This window comes from Struthio camelus, chromosome 1 (genome assembly GCF_040807025.1).
Source record: "Struthio camelus isolate bStrCam1 chromosome 1, bStrCam1.hap1, whole genome shotgun sequence".
In the NCBI taxonomy this organism is placed as follows: Eukaryota; Metazoa; Chordata; class Aves; order Struthioniformes; family Struthionidae; genus Struthio; species Struthio camelus.
Window position 1 is genome coordinate 28,732,080 of NC_090942.1, and position 18,572 is coordinate 28,750,651.

The 18,572-nt window shown below is 37.0% G+C and overlaps 1 protein-coding gene across 1 annotated transcript in view; it reads left to right on the plus strand.

Moving 5' to 3' along the window:
- The window catches only part of ASZ1 (ankyrin repeat, SAM and basic leucine zipper domain containing 1), a 40,716-nt gene that overhangs the window by 15,974 nt on the left and 6,170 nt on the right, over positions 1–18,572 (plus strand). Inside the window, exons 5-10 of the mRNA XM_068932622.1 lie at positions 3,497–3,608; positions 4,451–4,585; positions 6,315–6,427; positions 9,567–9,642; positions 9,956–10,012; positions 14,962–15,074. Coding sequence (XP_068788723.1) covers positions 3,497–3,608; positions 4,451–4,585; positions 6,315–6,427; positions 9,567–9,642; positions 9,956–10,012; positions 14,962–15,074 — 606 coding nt within the window. The remainder of the gene's footprint in view (positions 1–3,496; positions 3,609–4,450; positions 4,586–6,314; positions 6,428–9,566; positions 9,643–9,955; positions 10,013–14,961; positions 15,075–18,572) is intronic.

Here is an 18,572-nt window from a genome sequence, read left to right on the forward strand (position 1 = left end):
CAGTGGTATACTGATCTAGTTAATAAATATCCATCCGGTTATGAAACTTTAAATATAGCCTACACTTCTCGATCACCAGGCTGAAATACTGAATTTTCCATAGAAATCTTGCCAATGGGAGGAAACCTGTGTATAAAGGAAGGCATCTTCTGTTTGCCTTTGTTCCCCTTCCCCCCCATTCCAAAATCTTGTAGGAAGACAGACCTTTTCTTGCTGAAGAGAGTAACCCAAGAATAGGTATTTGTCAGGAGTGGTGAATTCTGCCTCATGAATTAGACTTAGTAATATAGTCAGGTACTCAGAACACTTTTCAGTGAGATAACTATATCACTGTATTACCTGTTTTTATCATGGCACAGGGTTATCCAAGCTGGGGTGCTCCAAGTGATGATAGCTTTCAAGACTATTCAACTCTACTTGTTCTCTTACAATTACGTTTTTCTCCATTATTTACATCACCCAGGAAGTGGGTGTGTGAGAAAGTCTCTTTGTATAGATGTATGGTCCTGAGAACTGAAAAGCCCTCTGGTTTTGTTTTTTTTTCCAGACTTAACATAAAAACAGGGAGACTAAAAGATGAAGAGTGAGACCATGCAGATTCCTTGTTTTTGCTAGTAGCAAATGCAGTTAGAGCAAACATCATGCTTAAATGATGTTGATAAGTTGCTTAAGTCTTTTAAGATTTGTATTTGTTTTACATTGAGTATCGCTTGAGTATCGTGTTCAATATGAGCAAATACGATGTTGCAAATTGTGCCATAAAAAAGGGGTTTTCAGGTGTTTGGAAAAATACCATGCCAGCTTACTGAAACTGGAGCGTCTACAAGATTCTTCAAAACGATCAAAGGATTGTTCAGGTGAAATGTTAATACAGTCTTTTATTTAGATAGTTATCACTATACTTGCTATGTACATTTTTTTTAGACTGCAGTAAAACTTGTGCCGATGCATTTAAATCCTCTTCAGCTTTAGCAAGAAATAGTGGATTTGGCATCTTAAAGCTTGCTGTCTTATTTGAGGGGGTATTTTGCAGGGTTAGGAAAACAAGATTTGTTTTTCCTAATGCTCTAGTCTCCCTCTTGTGGACATACATGTAGCTGACCTTGCTTTCTGCGGTGGTGGTTATGCAGCATGTCTTAGGCATGAAATAGTACCCATTCATATCTATGGCTGCGTAAACGCAATTTAATCACATTTCGTGCTCCAAAACAGTAGTGTACTCAGTTAGCTGTGTTGTCAGACCAGATTTCTCAGAGCTTTACTCAGTCTGGTCTTCTGTCTGGTGGAGGCAAACCTTCAAGGATGGAGACTACGCAACTTCCTTGGGCTATCTTTTTCACTGCTTGACTGTCCCCTGCGGTGAAAAAGTTGCTCCTCAAAAGTTTAATTCCCAACTGAATGTGAAGTGTTGATAGAATAAGTTGAATTAGTTTTAGATTGATGCAAGTCCGTTTTCATTACGTTACCAAAATCCTTTCTCTTTCTGAGCGTATGTCTTGGCAAGGCCTACTTAGCTTTCATTTTGCTTACCTGTAAGTTACTGACTTTTTTCCCTCTTATAGGATTCTTTCTGGAATTTTTTTCAGTTGGACTCTTAACTGTGTTTGCATGAGATGAAACATTGTCTCTACAGACCTGTTGTGAAAGAGAAATAGCAAAGAAAGATGAGCAAGGCCTTAGTTCTAGCAATACTCTGGAGAGAAGCAAAAGTCAGTAGTTTCAGGAAAGCTGCTTTCCTTTACGTATGTTTTTCAGGGCCCCTCTAGGGGTCGCTATTGAACTCATTAAGCAGCGCAGTATTGGAAAAACCTTCCTCCCCTCAAACTGCTTCTTACTAAAATAGAATAATCTTTTGCCAGCAGATTTTTGTCACAGAGCTATACGTTACAAACGATACACGATATTTTTGCTGTAAAAAATGCATTTTAAGATGTAATAAATTTAATTGAACACCAGTAGTGAAATATCTTCGCTCAGAACTGTTTACTTTATAGCAATCAGAAACTAGATCTCTTTCTCCTCCAATACTACATATTTTCAATTCTATGCTATAATGTTTTCCTCCAAAAAATAAGTGTGCCAGAGACCTTGAGAGATATTTTTCTAAAACAGAAGCTTTTGAGCAATTCTTTTTTGCTTTGAAAATCTCCAGATGAATTCAGAATCACTTCATCTTATTAGCTTCTCAAAAGAAGCACATGTGCCTCTGTTCAGATCAATAGACTGCTTTTATAATGCTTTTGGAGGTATAAAAAATAGAACAGTGGAAAGGGTGGTGTCTGTAAGCGCTCACTTCTTTAGCAATCGCAAGTAATAGCGGTATGTAGGAGAGAAAGCCTCAAAACAAACAGTTCTGGGAATGGAAAACAAAGAACAGGATAAAGGACAAAAATATTTTGATGTGCTTTTTGTTTTAGTATTTGAGAACTTAAGGTTTTAGTATCACATTTTTAGGTAAACCTCTGAAAACTCCAAGGTACACACAGAAGGACTCTGAACATTAGTAATACTTCCACGCTCTGCAATATAGCTTTGTGCACTGACAAGAGTGGTATAACCTGTGATTTTTTTTGCGTATACTGTTTTTACCAGAGAGGGTTAGGCAAATATATACATAGTTCTTAGTTTTTAAATATTCAATTTAATTTAACAACTTGCCCTCCACAAAACTTCAGTATTTCTTCTCAGAATTATCATTTTAAATTAATCTGTATGTAAAACTTATCACTTAAATTGCGTTCTCTAAAAATAATTTTTGAAGTAAAATATAAAAGTCACTGCCACTTTTTTGGAATGAATACCAATTGAAAAAAAAAACGTATGGACCATTTACTGATATTCTCTGCTTTCAGTAGAGTAGAGTGTAAACTGTCATCTACAACTATACTCATTCCTTTCTCATTAAGCTTCTCTAGGTACTAAATGAGAAGTCTGCCACTGGGTCTGTGGTAGCAGCAGGAGAGGGGAGAGGAGAAAAAACAGTCTTTATAAACTGGTTTCATGTAGTTCAGAACCAGAACAGACGCGTTTTAGTCACCAAGTTACTGTACATTTCACAGCTGGGAATTGTTAAGGTTGTTTGTGTTTTAATGCACTGCTTGGATTTGGAGTTGATAAAACGCTGATATATTCTTTAACGTTTTTTGGAGACGTACTATAAGCCTATATTGTAAACTTCTGAAAGAGACTTGCTTAGTCTCCCCTATTTCCTACTCATCAAGGAAGAAATTAACTTTTGACTTTGTTTCAATCAGAGAATAAATACCAACTCTTAAAACATTTTAAAATTGCTATTTGGAAATAAATGAGTTGTTGAATCTGAAAGTTCTGTTAAATTGATGCGTTGAAGTGTGAATATCGCATCTTGGGCTTTCATTCTCTGCTTTATTGTGTGGAACAGAAAATCTTCAATACTGGAGTTCTGATTATGCAGTCAGATTTTAACAACTTGAAATCAATTTTTTTGTATATATTTTTTTCCCTTCTTTCTTTTCAGGAGACAAATGACTCCGCTGATGTATGCAGCTAGAAAAGGCTATCCTCAGGTTGTTGCTCTTCTTGTTGCTCATGGATCACACATAAATGCTCAAGATGAAAATGGATATTCAGTAAGTGATTTAGTTCTGTACCTCGTACTAATGATGACATTTTTAAAAAGCAGGAACCCATAAACTTAAGTATACTTCAGTAACAAAAATACCCCCAAATACTCACTTGTTATACTCTTCTGCTTTACACCACCTTCCTAGATTGTTTTACACTATTTGTCTCTGATTCCAAAATCTGCCACATCAGAAAATTTTAAAAGTTGTATTATTGATTGAACCTCTTTTCTTTTTTGCTCCATATGTACCTAATCTCGCATGATTTGCCTGTCCTGAGGACTTAACTGTATGTTGATTAACTGTGTGTGGAATAGGATGAGCCCTGCATTCTGAAAGCTGCTTAATATGGAGCGTCACACTTACACTGGCTACTTATTTCCCAGATTCAGCACTGTGGTCATGCACTTAAAACAGCCTCTGTACTTAAGTAGCGTTGTAAAGAAAGATAGTCTTAATTTGTGTAAAAGCCTACAATCTGTTAAGTGGACTTGTAGGCATAGTGGCATAGTATGTGAAAAAGGTCTCTTTACAGTGTATGTAAAGAAAATGAATTAAATCTGATTGGTGTATCTATCATTTATACTTAAAGCTTGCGATCTAACTTTGAATTGAAAGTCTTAAGGCACCTGAAGCTTTACTGTGACTGTTTTCTCTCATGTCTACTTAAGAGTGTCTAGTGGAGTGTAACATGAGGGGTAATAGTATTCCTTTGACTTACAATTTGTGGAGCTATTCTTAATGTGTACCCTGCTGCATGAACTACTTTTTTTCCCCTCAAGAAGTTATGGTGCTTTTTTTCAAATATGTCTGGTTTCACTTGATAAAACGAAGGTGTTCTTGTGCAGGCATTAACATGGGCAGCACGCCATGGACATAAAAATGTAATTTTTAAGTTGCTTGAGCTTGGAGCTGACAAAAATCTACAGACTAAGGATGAGAAAACAGCAGCAGACCTGGCAAAAATCAATAAACATTCAGAGGTATTTGTTTTCCTCTTTGAAATACAAATTCTGTGTTTTGCCTCAAATCTCTGTTCTATGAATTCCGTTACTTCCTGTAGAGGTATTTTTGAAATAACTGAATTCTATCAGCTGGTTGAATACATATGCTAATACGTTTTTGTAGACTGTTTTCTGTTACACCCTGAATTTTCATGGTGCCTTAAATGTTATATAGTAATGTTTTTGTGGGAACCTTTTTTTCAGAATTCTTGACTTTAGATTTGCAATACATAGCAAGAGATTATTCATATTAATAATTCTGATAGAAGAGAGAGTAAAATACCTGGGCAGACAGGAAGAAGACCCACTTTATGTGAGAGAACTCAAATATCAAAGTAAATTGTAATGTGAAACTTCTAATTGAATTTGCAAGTGAAAAGGTTGAAAACAAAGATGTGTGTAGGTTTGGGGGTATGTACTGGCCATCTTCAGAATTGGTGCTCAGGCGGGAAGACAGTCTAAGCAAAGGTAAATTGGTCAAAAAATCATTGCAAGTGCAGCCATTAATTATTGATGCAAAGAGAATGCTACTGAAGACAACATATATTCTCCTAACATAGTTCTGTAGCAGTAGTTCAGTAGTTCCGTTTACCAGATGATGAGTAGTGGATCAGTCAAACCAGATTTCTGTGTATTTTGTCTTGAGTTGTTCTTACCAATGATGTGGCTTTTTGCAATGGCGGATGGCTAGAGTCAGCATCATGGAATATCAGTTCCACTTGGAACTTAGGGCTTGTTCTTTAAAAGTGTGTCATTCAGTTTAGTGAGTTGTGGCATAATTGTTTGCTGATGGACTCCAGAGGACTAGGCAGGAACAAAACTGGTAACTATGCACAAAGCTGTAGGCTAGCAGCATCAGCATCTGAGGCTTAGTGATCTGTCAAGTCAGGTTACTGAAAGGAGCTACAAATTCTTTCTGCATTTAATATAGTACACATTAGTTCAGCAGGCTATTGCCATATAGTTGTAGAACAGGACTCTCCCTGAAGTGTGAAGAGCCTGCGTTACCTCCGAGTAAGAAATGAATCGTGACTCTTTCTTTGCCTCTTGACCTGTGATACGCTAACTTTCACAGTTAACTGCAAAGTCGTACAGGTGGCACTGAGGTACATAACGTTCATGAGCTTCTTCCAGCTTGGGAGTCTGCTCTTTGGACTCTTGGCAGCCCCTTGGGTTGTCATAAAGACTATGGCTACAGAAACTACATCTTTGAGAGGAGATTTTTTTTCTCACGTGTGTGTGTGTGTGTATGTGTGTGTATACACACATATGGGTCCATATATGCATTGGAAATGCAAACATGTTAAAATGGCTACCTGATGCTCTTTAGAAAACTTACTCCCTTGAGTGTGTAGAACTCCTGTCTATAAACCACAAAAATGGTCATATTGTTGGTGTATTGTTGCTTCTCAAATGACGGATGCTAACTTTTTTAGACTGCGCTACGTATTCTGTTTTGCTCCGTGCTCGTTTATCACTGTGCTGGAATCTGGTTAATTCAGAAATTCTCTTGATGAACTCTGTGAGCATATTCTTCACTCCTCGTTGTAGATGTTTGCCTTGGAGGAGAAGAAATGGCATATGTTCGTGTTCCTTGTGTGTAATAATTAGTGATAGAACTCTTTGTAAAATCTTACTCCAGTGCAATTTTTTATGCATAATTTGTTTTAGAGTTGAATAATAATTGATTCATTTTGACTTTTTTCAGATTTATAGTTTACTTTCTTTGACTGCACATCACTTGCAAGGGAGATACCATGAAATGATTAAGACAGAGGCTATCTACAAATTTTTGACAACTGTCCCTGACCACAGAGTTGGGTAAATACAGTCATAGTGTAATTTTAGATCATAAATATTGCTAAGAAGTTGCATTTGTTGATAACATGATTAAGTCTTACTGATACATATTTTTTATTGTATGGAGTGCTACCAAGAGTCCACAGTGAGTATATTAATGTGCTGTCATTTAAGACCACAGAGTTCCTTTACATTATGCGTAGAGCATGTTCTGTACCTTTCCTTCCTCTCACTTGGTGTGAAGTATAATAGAGGCAAGGGCCGCCATAGCTTCAGTGTTAAGTCTGTTATGCTTTCCTGCTTGAATGCTCCTTGTTATGTGGTTAGTGTCATTTGATGTTAAATTTTTGATGCCATCCCTGAATGCCTGTTTTCAACTTCATGCTGCCAGAAAGAGCTATGTCCCATTCTTCACAATTCTGTCCCATTCAGCTACTTATATTGCCTTGAAGAGGGCCATACACCTGAGACAGTTTGTGTTCAGTATGAACAGGAGTTAAGCTCCAGAAGCTTCTGTGTAAACATGCCTCTGGCTCTGAAGCTTGCAGGTGTCCTATGCCTGGACTCAGCCCCTGCTTCAGCAATTCTGAAGATCTCTGATGTGGTTTTAACTCAAAATATACTGGCTAAGATGTCAACAACAAACCATCCACTTTCTTCCTTGAGCTGAATTGTCCCGAGAAAGCAACTTTCAGGGCCTGTAATTATTGTATAGTCTGTTCTGATTAGACTGTGGTGATTCTCTGTCACTGCTCAGTCTAGTTAAGCTTAAGTAGAAGTGCCACAGTGTTATATCGTTATGCTGATGCCGCATCACTACGTAGCAGTTCAGACTACCTCAGTGCGGCCAGGCTATGTCATTAATGAATGAACACATCAGTCAGGTTTTTATCCTGCAGTGCTTCATCCATGATCATCTTGGAGGTACTTCCTGGAGCTGAATGGTGAAGGTTTGACTTGTCCACTATCTCTGCTGTCCTCTTTGTTCTGGTATCTTATTACTTATAGGTTGCTGAAGGAGTTGTTCTGGGCATGTCTTCCTGTCCATGAACCAGTTCTGTGGGATCTCCTTGGGGACCCCAAGGAGTCTTCTTGTTAGGGATCATCTTTTGAATCTCTGGATGCTTGCCATAAAGATGACGTTCCTTTTCACTATTCAGCCAGCCCATGTATAGTACTTGATGCTTTTGTTTATTTATTCCTCCCTGAGGTATCACTTGACTCTTTTTAAACAGATCATCTACTTTTAATGACCTTTTAATAGGTCATCTACTATTCTTCACAAAGATTCATACTTCTAGATAGACTCTGAACTTTGTGACCTCAGTGCTAGGAGGGATCTCTCACTTCTAGTGGATTTAGGTTATAGAGGAAGTTTCCCAGACTTTCTGGTATAAGAAGACACAATAACACCATGTAGCAGTTATCCAAATAGATTTTGTTGCTGACCCATAGAAACCGGGCAGTGGCTAGAGGACATTCTACCAGTGTCTGGGTAATCCTGATAAGCTTTTAAAATAAGACACTGAAGTCCGTAAGCCTACTTGTGATACTTTGTGACAGCCAGATGTCTAACTATGCATGTAATGTTGTATTAGGCAATTCTTGTGCTTCCATGATTTCAGCGTGCCCGGTGCTCTTTTTTAAACTCTACCAGTTTCATCTACATCAGATGAGTAGCCCATTTGTCTTTATCAACAGATGTTTTCTGGCAAGTTCAAGGATTTCTCATAAACAGTAGCCAGTTCTGTTATTTCATAATTTTCATCATTTCTGATAATTAGTAGAAATCTCGGTTTCAAAAGACAGTCTCCTGGAGTATGCCAGACATCTGTCTGTTCAGCATCTAATACAAATACAGCTTACCAATTTCTCTTCCCTCGCTACGCTCCCCAGTTAGTTGTTTCTTTCATCCAGTGACAGTCAAGAGGTACATTGATATCTGCATTTACTTCATTGTAGTTCTGTGAAATGAATCTTCTCCTTGCCCATTTCCTGCATGTCTGTGCGTTGGAGGAAGAGAAACTGGGGACAAGATAACAATTATACACAAATTCATGATGGGGACTTTACATTCCTTTTTATATTCTACCTGCTGAAAAGTGCAACTTCTATGCTGTGATGAATATACAGTGTGTTAATTCCTTTTTATGTGATTTAGGATGCCCATGATTGTAAAAGGGTTAAGTGTACTTAAATACTAGAAATCCTGGAATGCAAGATTCTAAACGTGCAAACCTGAAATCTTTTCTTATATATTAAGAACAATTTTCAAAGAGTATTTTTAATAACTTTTAGCTGTAGGAGCTCTTTAAGCCTTTAAGAAAGGGACAAACTGTAAGTTTAAGGGCCCACAGCAAGATGGAGCAAACTGTCTCTTAACTCAGGCTTTTGGCAAGGGATCAGCGTAGCACTTGCAGTAGTCCTTTCTACGTTTTGTATGGTTTACTTTTTAGTTCATTACAGTTGTTCTGGCTGTTGAAAGCTGTTTAGATATTTTTCTTTGTATTTTTATATCTTTTAGTAGGGCTGGTATTCAAGATTGATTTTTACTTTTGTTTATAAACCTTAAAAATCTGTGACCCTACAAGGGATTATGCTGATTCACCAGTTTAACATCTGAAGAGTAGTCTTCTGGCAACAAACTCTTACCGAACTAATTTCCTCTGTTTTTAATTCAAGATATTCCAGTTTTCTGGGATTGGGGGGTGGGAGGGAGTTAAATGGAACTGGAAAAGTAATAGTTATAGGCTGAACCCAAATTATATGAAGGGTACGTGGTGACAAGGTACATAGTTCTCTCCCTTATCCCCATTCCCAAATTTTCAGGCTTTTGTGACTAATTTCAAGGTTTGATTGAAACTTTTTGCTACTAAAAGTGACATTGATATATTAAATTTTAATTTTAATATTAAATATTTTATTTCTGTTAGGGTCACAATAGCTAGCTGTAAAATTTGACAGATTAAACTATACCCTGTGATGCTTATGTGATACTGCTGTCATTGGTGGGTGTGTAAAACTTTAGGTCTAGCAGTGCTTTGTCTGGGAATTTGTGTGTAGCATTTTACTCATACGTATGTATGTTTTGTAGCTGTTATAGATATCTCTTTTTAATTTCCACCGTTTTCACCTTGAATCTCATTAAATGTGTTTACAGTTCCTATTCAGCTTTTGATGACATGGAAGTGTTTTTACATGGTCTTGGTCTAGAACACATAATAGGATTATTAAAGGTAAGATTGTGATGCATGTGCCATCTGGAAATTAATTAGTAAAAGTGAATGCATCTAAAATGTCAATAAAACTTGTATTATTATGAATATGTTAAATGAAAATTATATTTGAAATGTTAATGCATGGTAATGTTTCACTGGACTCGATTGGTCAATTTTGGCTGTGTGCATTAGTCACGACATGTAATGTTTCTATGCTAGAGAACTTTTTCATTAGTTCAGTAATGGTATTGTGTAGCTATTTTTATTTCTTTTTCACTTAGTGTTTTCTTTTGAAACTTTTTGATGATAGAAAACCTTTTATTTTGTACAGGAAAGAGATATAGCTTTAAGACAACTTTTGGTCATGAAAAAAGATGAGCTAATACAGGTCAGTTTCTACTGCTTTATTTTTTTTCCCCACATCTTTCTTAAGTAGTTTAATATCTTAACTTTTCTTCTCTTTATAAATGTTTAACCTTGTAAGAATTCTTTTGAAGATCTGTTTTCAGAATCTGTTGCTATTTCTTGAATTTTCATCTAAAATAGACAGACCTTTTCTAAAGTATGTAATTCCGCAGATCAGTGTTAAATTCTAGGAGTTGAGTTGTTACATCCTCCGTACATAGATGTGACTATGAAGTGGTGGTTCCCACTATTTTTTTTTTCTGTAATGATGTGGGAATTGGGACGAGCAGGAAATATTTCAGCTTAAATTTTAAGTGTTACTATTTTTAGTTAGTAAGTATGTTTTCCCTGAAAGGAAATCATTGCTAGGATTAGCAGCACATAATCCTAAATAACCATTTTAAATGCAGTCCTCTTTGTGAGGTGCTACTTTCTGTTTTTTGAAAAACTAGTAGCTCTTTTATATTGTGGAATCTCATATCCCACACAGGTCTGTAAAACATTACCAAAGAAGAGGAAAAGACAAGAAGATTTGGTTTCTTGTAGTTTACTGAAGTTAGGAAACTTGGTATTTCACTGTGATCGAGGGGTGAATAATATATTGTTATAAGGTTTTAGTTTCCAGTTGAGATAGGATGGTTGCTTTTCCTTAGGCTGTTTGCTGAAATTATTCTTCTGCAAAATGAAAGACTTCCTACAAAAAGTTTCCGCTTAAAGGGAGATGCCATAATAATATATTACCACAGAAGTCTTCTTGAAACAGTCTAAATAGCAGAGGTTGCAGAGTTCTTCTGAATGCTTTGTACCTGGCCTGGAATACCAAAGAGCCCTGGTTAAATTAGCTGCTTCAGGCTTGCTCCCTGGTACTAATGCTAACCATATCCTCAGTGACAGCTTTTTTCCTTTACTTTGGTTTGGATACCTTGTTATCTTCTGGGACAGTGCCAAAAAATACAGGGTACTAAGGAGGTACGTGTTCTAGCAGCTGGAATCAACATTTATCTACATATGTTAACGTACCTTCAAGCTGGTGTCAAAAGGATTTGCCTTGCAGCTGAGTGGAGTTGGTGTTTTCAGTGTTTTGACAGAGCTCGGAAATACTTCTCTAGTCTCAGTGGGTACATATATAGGGAGCTTTGTATACCAAGAGCAGATTTCAAGAGTTCACCTAGACTAGGTATATCAGTGCGTTATGTTATGGCAATGTTTCCAGAGCCTCAATATCCCATGCATTTTACAGCATCCAGTTGTGGGCTTGATTTGAATCGCTAAAGCTTCCATGGACAAGGACCTCACACTTAAAAGGAGATTTTTATATTTTTCTTCTCATGACTATATGAGCTGGCTTTTCCCTCTTGCGCACACGCTCTTTCTTTCATACATGTGCTTTCTCTTTCATTGAACTGCAAATCTAATTGAGTGTATGTTCATTTCAGTCTCTTGCTGGGAAGTAGTAGTCATTTCTTTCTGTTTATGTGTAGGGGATGGGGGAATTGTGGACTTCAGTGAGCTAAGCCTTACATTTCCCTCACTGAAGAGGCATAATAATCTTCACACAAACTGGTAATTTGTATTTCTATGCTCAAACATGTTTGAGGCTTGCTGTTATTATGAGGACTTTGTTGAACAAACAGATAAATACCTGGGTCGGCTGCTCTTGCACGAAAAAAACGTATTTGTAGGAACAGAATTCTTTTTCCGCTTGTCTCTTCAACAGCAGAAAGCTATTCCCAGAAAATAAGTTTTGTATTGTGCATGGACATAAATTAATTAGTGAGTCTTTAATTGAGAATTTAAAAAACGATATAACATTCCTGATTTATTAGCAGTTCATAAGTTATCCTAAATTCTTGATGCAGTATGCTAATAAAGAATAGTTATATTTTTATTTTCACTCTGATTTTAGAGCTCTATTAAGAGTTTCTCCCACGCTGCTGATGGAACAACAAATCTAATCTGCTTCCTTGTAACTCCAGAGTTAAGTCTTGTGTGATGGCAGATCTTCCACTAACAGCCAGCTCTTTTAAAGAGTCTGGATCTTATTACTGTAGAGATTAACGATGACCTCTCATGGATGCCTCTGAACCATGCTGCTTTGTATCCGAAAGAATTGGAAAGAAATCCTGTCACTAACATGAGACAGTTTCTTCCATCAAAGAATATCAGAAAGATATTTCCTCTGTAAATATCTTTATCTGTGTTCTAGAACAGAGCTTAAACAATGACTGTCAAGCTGGAATCCTTGCATTCCTTAAACTTATAAAATGTTCCATCCTCAGAAAAGTCCATTCAGTTCTTGGAGGTTTTTGTCTGATTCATTGCTATTCCTGACACTTTTTTTTTTTTGGGTCATTTTTTTTGTCTCTCAAGCCAGTGGCAGAAGTAATTGTACTTCCTGATGCATTTAGGACTTAAAATGTTCCTTCCTCTTATGTGTGTCAGTTTAGAAGAAGAGAAATTATTATCCTGTTCTGGACTTGAGAGTGCATAATTAAAATATGACACACAAAAATTCAAAACATATTCCAAGAATTTGGAGTTTTATTTGGTCTGTGTGCTTGCATGCCAGGACTGTCCTTCCTCTGCCTCTCTTCCCAGCCCTTCCCCCTTCTTACCCCCACCAGAAAGTACTTAGGATTTGTCAGAAAAATGTTAAATTATTAAAAACAATGGCGACTTGGGCAAGATGACAAGGATTTAAGTGTTTATGCATAATCTGGCTGATTTTATCTGAGAAGTATGCTGTCTTTCATGCGTTCAGGCAATCTGTTATTTACCTCGTCTTTCCTTTCCATCTAAAGGTCAACAGACAAGTCGCAGTATCAATTTGGGTGTGGGTTTGGGGGGGCTTTTTAATTTGTATTTAAGTAAAGAATAAAATAGATATTGTTAGAGCATATGTGCATGAAGTCAAAATCTATATTGTGCACTGTTTTAGAGATATAAGTAAGTCCTTGTACAACACTGAAGACTTTCTTGTACTTTGAACATATGGTCACTTCAAGGTCATACTTCAACTGTTTGAGCTGCAGATTGTACTTCAGATGACACCACCTTGAAAGCTTGCTTATCCATAAGGAAACAGGGCTTGCACTATGCTCATTCGATGAATTCATCATAGCATGAACTGTTGGATTCTGGATAATGTTTATGTTCAACATAGATGGTCAGGAAAGGGGGGAAAAAAGTCTCTGTTTTGGGAAGTGGCTTGAACTGGCATATCCGCTTACTATCTCTCACTTCTGCACCTAATACCTCTAGATTCAGAAAATGCTGAAAAATGGTGATAGGAAACTTCATCTATAATGAGTTTTATCAAGTTCTCTACTTCATAAACCATACTTTCAGGATGTGGTGGTGCTTAGTCATTGTTGATCCATTTGTAAAACAATGAAGTTATGTTTGATTCATAGGGAAATAAAGTGTAGTATATTCCTGAAGTGCTGATCAGAAAGCTCCATTCTGATTTGCTTGTTCGAGGAATGAGAAGGTTGAGTTGAAAGCAATTCCCATCATCGTAATAGTTTCTACTTTAAGCAATATAGTTATAATGCTCAAGAATAACTGCTGTTTCCAGGTTTTGCTTTTGCATGGAGAAGCTTCATCAGGATTGCTAACCACAGAAAACTGTGTTGCACAGCAGCCTGTCTGATTAGCAAGGAAATGTATTGAATGTGTCACAGAAGCACTTCCCTTTTATCAAATGGACTGTTTTTTTTTTTTAATGTAATGTGTTCTGCAAGAAAGCTCTTGACCTTCTAGAATTTAAATATGAGTTAAATTCTAATCTGTGGTAGTTATGAATAATGCAGCTAACAACACTTTCTGTACTGGCATCCCTCAGAGAACATCAGTTACATAGCGTATATCCTCAGAAAAGAGTTAGGCTTTTATTTAATTGGGGGAAAAAAAAAAAGTTGTACGCTTCACAGCTTTTCCATTATGGTTTGTAGCATTCACCAAGAGTTTGGAAGGTCAATTGATTAGAACTCAGGGACTGTACAAGCAGATGTAACGTGTTTAGGCTTATAATACTTGGTCCTAATTTGAAGCAAAAAATATCTATCCTGATTTTGTGTGCTGTTCTTCAGATATATAAGAAGTCTGCTTTGCAGGATGCTTCACTGTAGAAACACCATGTTGACTGTGGGTTTTTTGCTGTTGGGATTGTTTTTAGGGACAATATTTTTGGTTTGGGGGGAGGTTATTTGTTTACAAGATCATGCTTTGTCTATTACTAGTATCTGATCATTCAGAATTTGGAGATAGAGTGGACAAACTGGATTTCTTTGTATAAGTAACTTATTTTTATAATTAGGTTCTTGAAGAAAATAAGTAAGACTTTTAGAAAGAGGTATAGTATCTTAGAGACCCGCTTCCATAACTGGGAAAAATGCACAAAAACTTGTGAAAGCCCTTCTTAAAATCTGGCCTCTTTCTATAAAAAGCTACATGTAATGCTGGCTTGATGGCTTGCGTTCTTTCCTTCTGGGATAATGTTGCATCACCAACATGATAATAGGTTATTTTGCTATAAGAGATGCCTTAGATGACTCTGGAATAGCAAACCTATCTATTTAAGGTTTATTTAAAAAAAAAAACTAATAGTTTTTACAAATACCCTTCTGTTGATAGTGTTATGCCCATCTGAGCATCCTGTGCAATTTCAGTTTGGCTCTTCTTTAATTCATTCAATTCATGAGTTATTAATTTCGTTGATTTTTGTTGTGCGTCACCAAATAGTTTCTATTTTTTTCCCCTCTTTGGAAGTTACGTACATTGTAGCTGGCTGCAGTAACTTAAAAGCAGCTTCCTTTGACCAGTTTGTCTATTAATAATTAGAAACTCACACAGTAAATGGTACTACACTGTTTTATGTGTAAATAACTGTTAAAAAGAAATAATGTATTTGACATGGCTCTTTAAATTTAGATTGGCATTACAGATCCCAGAGACCAGCAGAAACTCCTGGATGCTATTAATGAGCTACAAGTTGAAGAAATAAGAATTAGAGACCTCCCTGAAGTGATGAAGCTGGAATTCAGGTAATGGTTCATATTTTACTTAAAATACGGTTATTTAAGATGACTACAATGTTTTCTATAGCACAAGGATAAGACTGTCTGACACCTTATCCTATGTAAAAGCATTCATGAGACTCTGCCAACTAACAGGTTCTGAAGGCTAGTGGTAGGTACATTTTGGACAAAGAAAGTTGGAAACAGTTTACTATTGTAGGATCTGTTTATGGGTTATATAGCTGTAATATGCCATTACTTTGGCCGTCACTGAGTGAATGATTTTTTTCTTTGCCGCTCAAGCAGGGTTTCATGGCCTTGCTGTGCAGGGTTCTGTTTATACCATATAAACTCTGAAATTGACCTTCTTTTGGTTGCAGTACTAATTCATTCTTTGTTCAATGAACCTTGTCAGAGAAATCAATTTTTTTCTTCTCTGTGGAAGTGGAGTTTTGCCCTCCTTCCTTCCCCATCTCCAACAGCATTCTTAACTCTTACAAACTGCAAATGATGTTGCCTTCAGTAATTCTCTGTTGTTGTGTCTGTAGACAAGGTAAGCTGTGGTAGTCTTGCAGTCAGGTTTGTCTGAGTGTAATATATAATAAAAAGATATGCAGGAGAGAGAGATTCATACAAATTCTGCATGAGGCTTTAATTTCCAACTGATAAATTACTTGTTCATGTCCATCTTAAATCATAAAGGTGACTTTTGTATACATTCAGCATTTTTTCCCTTGTTTCTCTCTCCCACTGGAAACAGTTTTAACTGGCTTCTATTAAGAGACATCCTTTTTTCATTAAAAAGGAAGAACTTCATAAATTATTTTCCTTGTAAATCCTATGTATCTACAGGAATAGGGTTATAAAAAATGATTTTTAAGAAAGTTTTCTTTCAAGCTTCAATTCCAACTTGATATTCTTCCTGTAGTTGGCTCTTTCTTATAGCTTTCAATATCAGCTCTGCAATACTTCTCTTCTAGTATAGCCTTATGCAGTTTCATCAAAGCCAGGCCTGAGCTGACAGAAACCTCTCTCAGCAGCCTTATTAAACCTCCCCATTCCTCTTAATCACTGGTACAGCGGTTCCCACATCAGGCACAAGAATGAAGACTGTAGTAAGTGGAAAGGTGCCTTAAGGTTTCTTAAACCTCTTGACCTGTATGTTGTTGAATAAGTATCTTTTTTTTTTCTCTAGAAGAGAGCCTTAGATTTTAATCAAGGTACTGTGATCATATCTTTCTTTTGTTACCTCCCTGAACTATAAAAGAATTGCTCCAAAAGAGTAGCATTGGTTTGATATTTTAATTTGCAAAAAACTCAGAAATGGAGCCAGGCAGAGACTTGCCTGTCAGAGACTTTAGTTTTGTTGAACTGTATTTGTTTAACTTGGAGAAGATGGTGCTAATGCTGAGATACTGCTGCTTCCCCATATGTAGCTGCATCACTACATAACAAAGTTAGTTACGTTCTCTTGTGCTTGTTTTCTCCTCTCCCAGTTGCATCACTGTTTGCATAGCTTTTTGTTGCCGCCTTTGCTGTGGCGTGCTTGAGCAGTACTGAGGAAGAAATCTATCCTCCTTGCAACTGGTATGCTGATTAAATAAATTTCAACTGCCTAGAAGAGTAATGGCTGAGTTCCTCCTTAAAGTTTGTATATGGGGGTGGCCCAAAGCATGCATCTCCCACTTGACTAGTGACTTGACAGCTGTGCTACTCCTTTGTTAGTTCTCTTTCTTCTTCACAGGAGATAGATACCTTATTTAGATGCTGTAAGGCTAGACTCTTAGTCATATTGCTTGTTGGACCAAAGGATGTGGCTGAGTTCAAGTTCATTCTGCATATGTCACCATCCATTGGAGGCAGCTAAATCATTCTGGTGTTATGTGTTAGCCCGCACGTCATGATGTGCTCCTGCCATTTCGTTGTCCTTTGTGCCTCTGTCTAGTACGTGCTCCACTCCTCCGTAGTCATTCTTACTGCTGATGCTGCTTACATTGCTGCTGATGTTGCCATCCTGCCTATATCTGCATCCGTTACTGTGTGTGTAAGATGAGAGGCTTTGCAGCCTGCTTGAGGTACGTTTTTGCAGCACGATTCCGAGCTTGAGCTTTGGGATGTGGAAGGACATGCAAGGCATTTTGGGAAGCTCCTGCAAGACAGAAGTGGGCTGGGAGAGACAGGTGTTCATGTCCTGATACAGGACCTTGATTCTGCCTTCTAGTCTGTGAAGAGATTTCTCTGTCAAAACAAGTACCTGTTTACTTCCTGAAGAGAGTCCAGATGCAACCTAGTATGTATGCTATGTATGAGACTGAGGAGCTAGAGTTCCAGCATGCAAGAGGGCACTAACCCTTGTGATATGGGTACACCATAAATGCTTTGGCACCAACTGAGCCTTTCCTATTAAAATATAAGAGGCTCTGCTGCTGAGCAGAGGTAGTAGACCAAGCCCCTGGCTATTTCATTGTCCAAGTGAGGTGCCTTCAGAAATGATTTTGGCCTCTCATTGAGGGCTAATCGGCTGCCGCTGAAGAGAACTTTGTCCAGTTAAGTTTCATGAACTTTTATACAAGAAATACATGTTCTTTTTCAGATTTGTCCATAGTGACATTTAGTATATGCATTTATGCAGAACAGCCTAAAAATGTGAACACAGGGAATAAGTGGAGAAATCCAAAAAGTTAACAGTTCACTGCCTGTGTAGCCAAATAAGGCAAAAAACAAACAAAACAAAAAACCAAAATCAGATACAGTCTCATATTCCAGTAACGTGGTCATCCTATGGAATTCCCAGTATGATTTTAGGTCACTAATAGTTCTCAAACCCAGAAGAGGATTGAATAAAAATTGAAGTGCACAAAATATGACCGTAATTCATTTATTGGAAGCACTGCATAGATTTATTTTATTTGTTTGTTTTTTTAGAAAATGACTTGACATGTATTCTAGGAATCTGACCTTGGGACTAAAATCATAGGCTATGTTTACATGCTGTTATGTAAAGATTTTACTTCCCATTTGTTCAAAGTCGTTCTGTGAGAAGGAAAATCAGTCATTAAGTCATAGAAAAACTAACATAGTAGAAAATGTAGAGCTGATTGATTATAAACTCACAGAGAGTGTCTAGCACTGTTTAGCCACTGATGTTTTGACAGCCACTATTTGTTCTCGAAAATGATTATTTTTTGAAAATGTTATAAGAATAAATTACTGCAACGGATATGATAGTTGATGAAAATGTTTTTAAGAACTATTATTGATACAATAAATAAATGTAGTGAACATCAATATTTTCCTTTGTTTTATTCCGTTTCATGCCCTGATATACTTTATTGTAGGAATTCTGGAAGGATTCTCAGTAAAAATAGTTTTCCTTTGTGACAAAACACAGAAGGTGTCATAACTGATCCTAACCATCCAAAACTTTATCTTTTTAAGTAGAGAGTTTTGATGGGCATAGCTTGACAATAGGAACATGTGGGATAAACTTTCAGACTGTCTCTACACATGATTATTTTGTTTAGT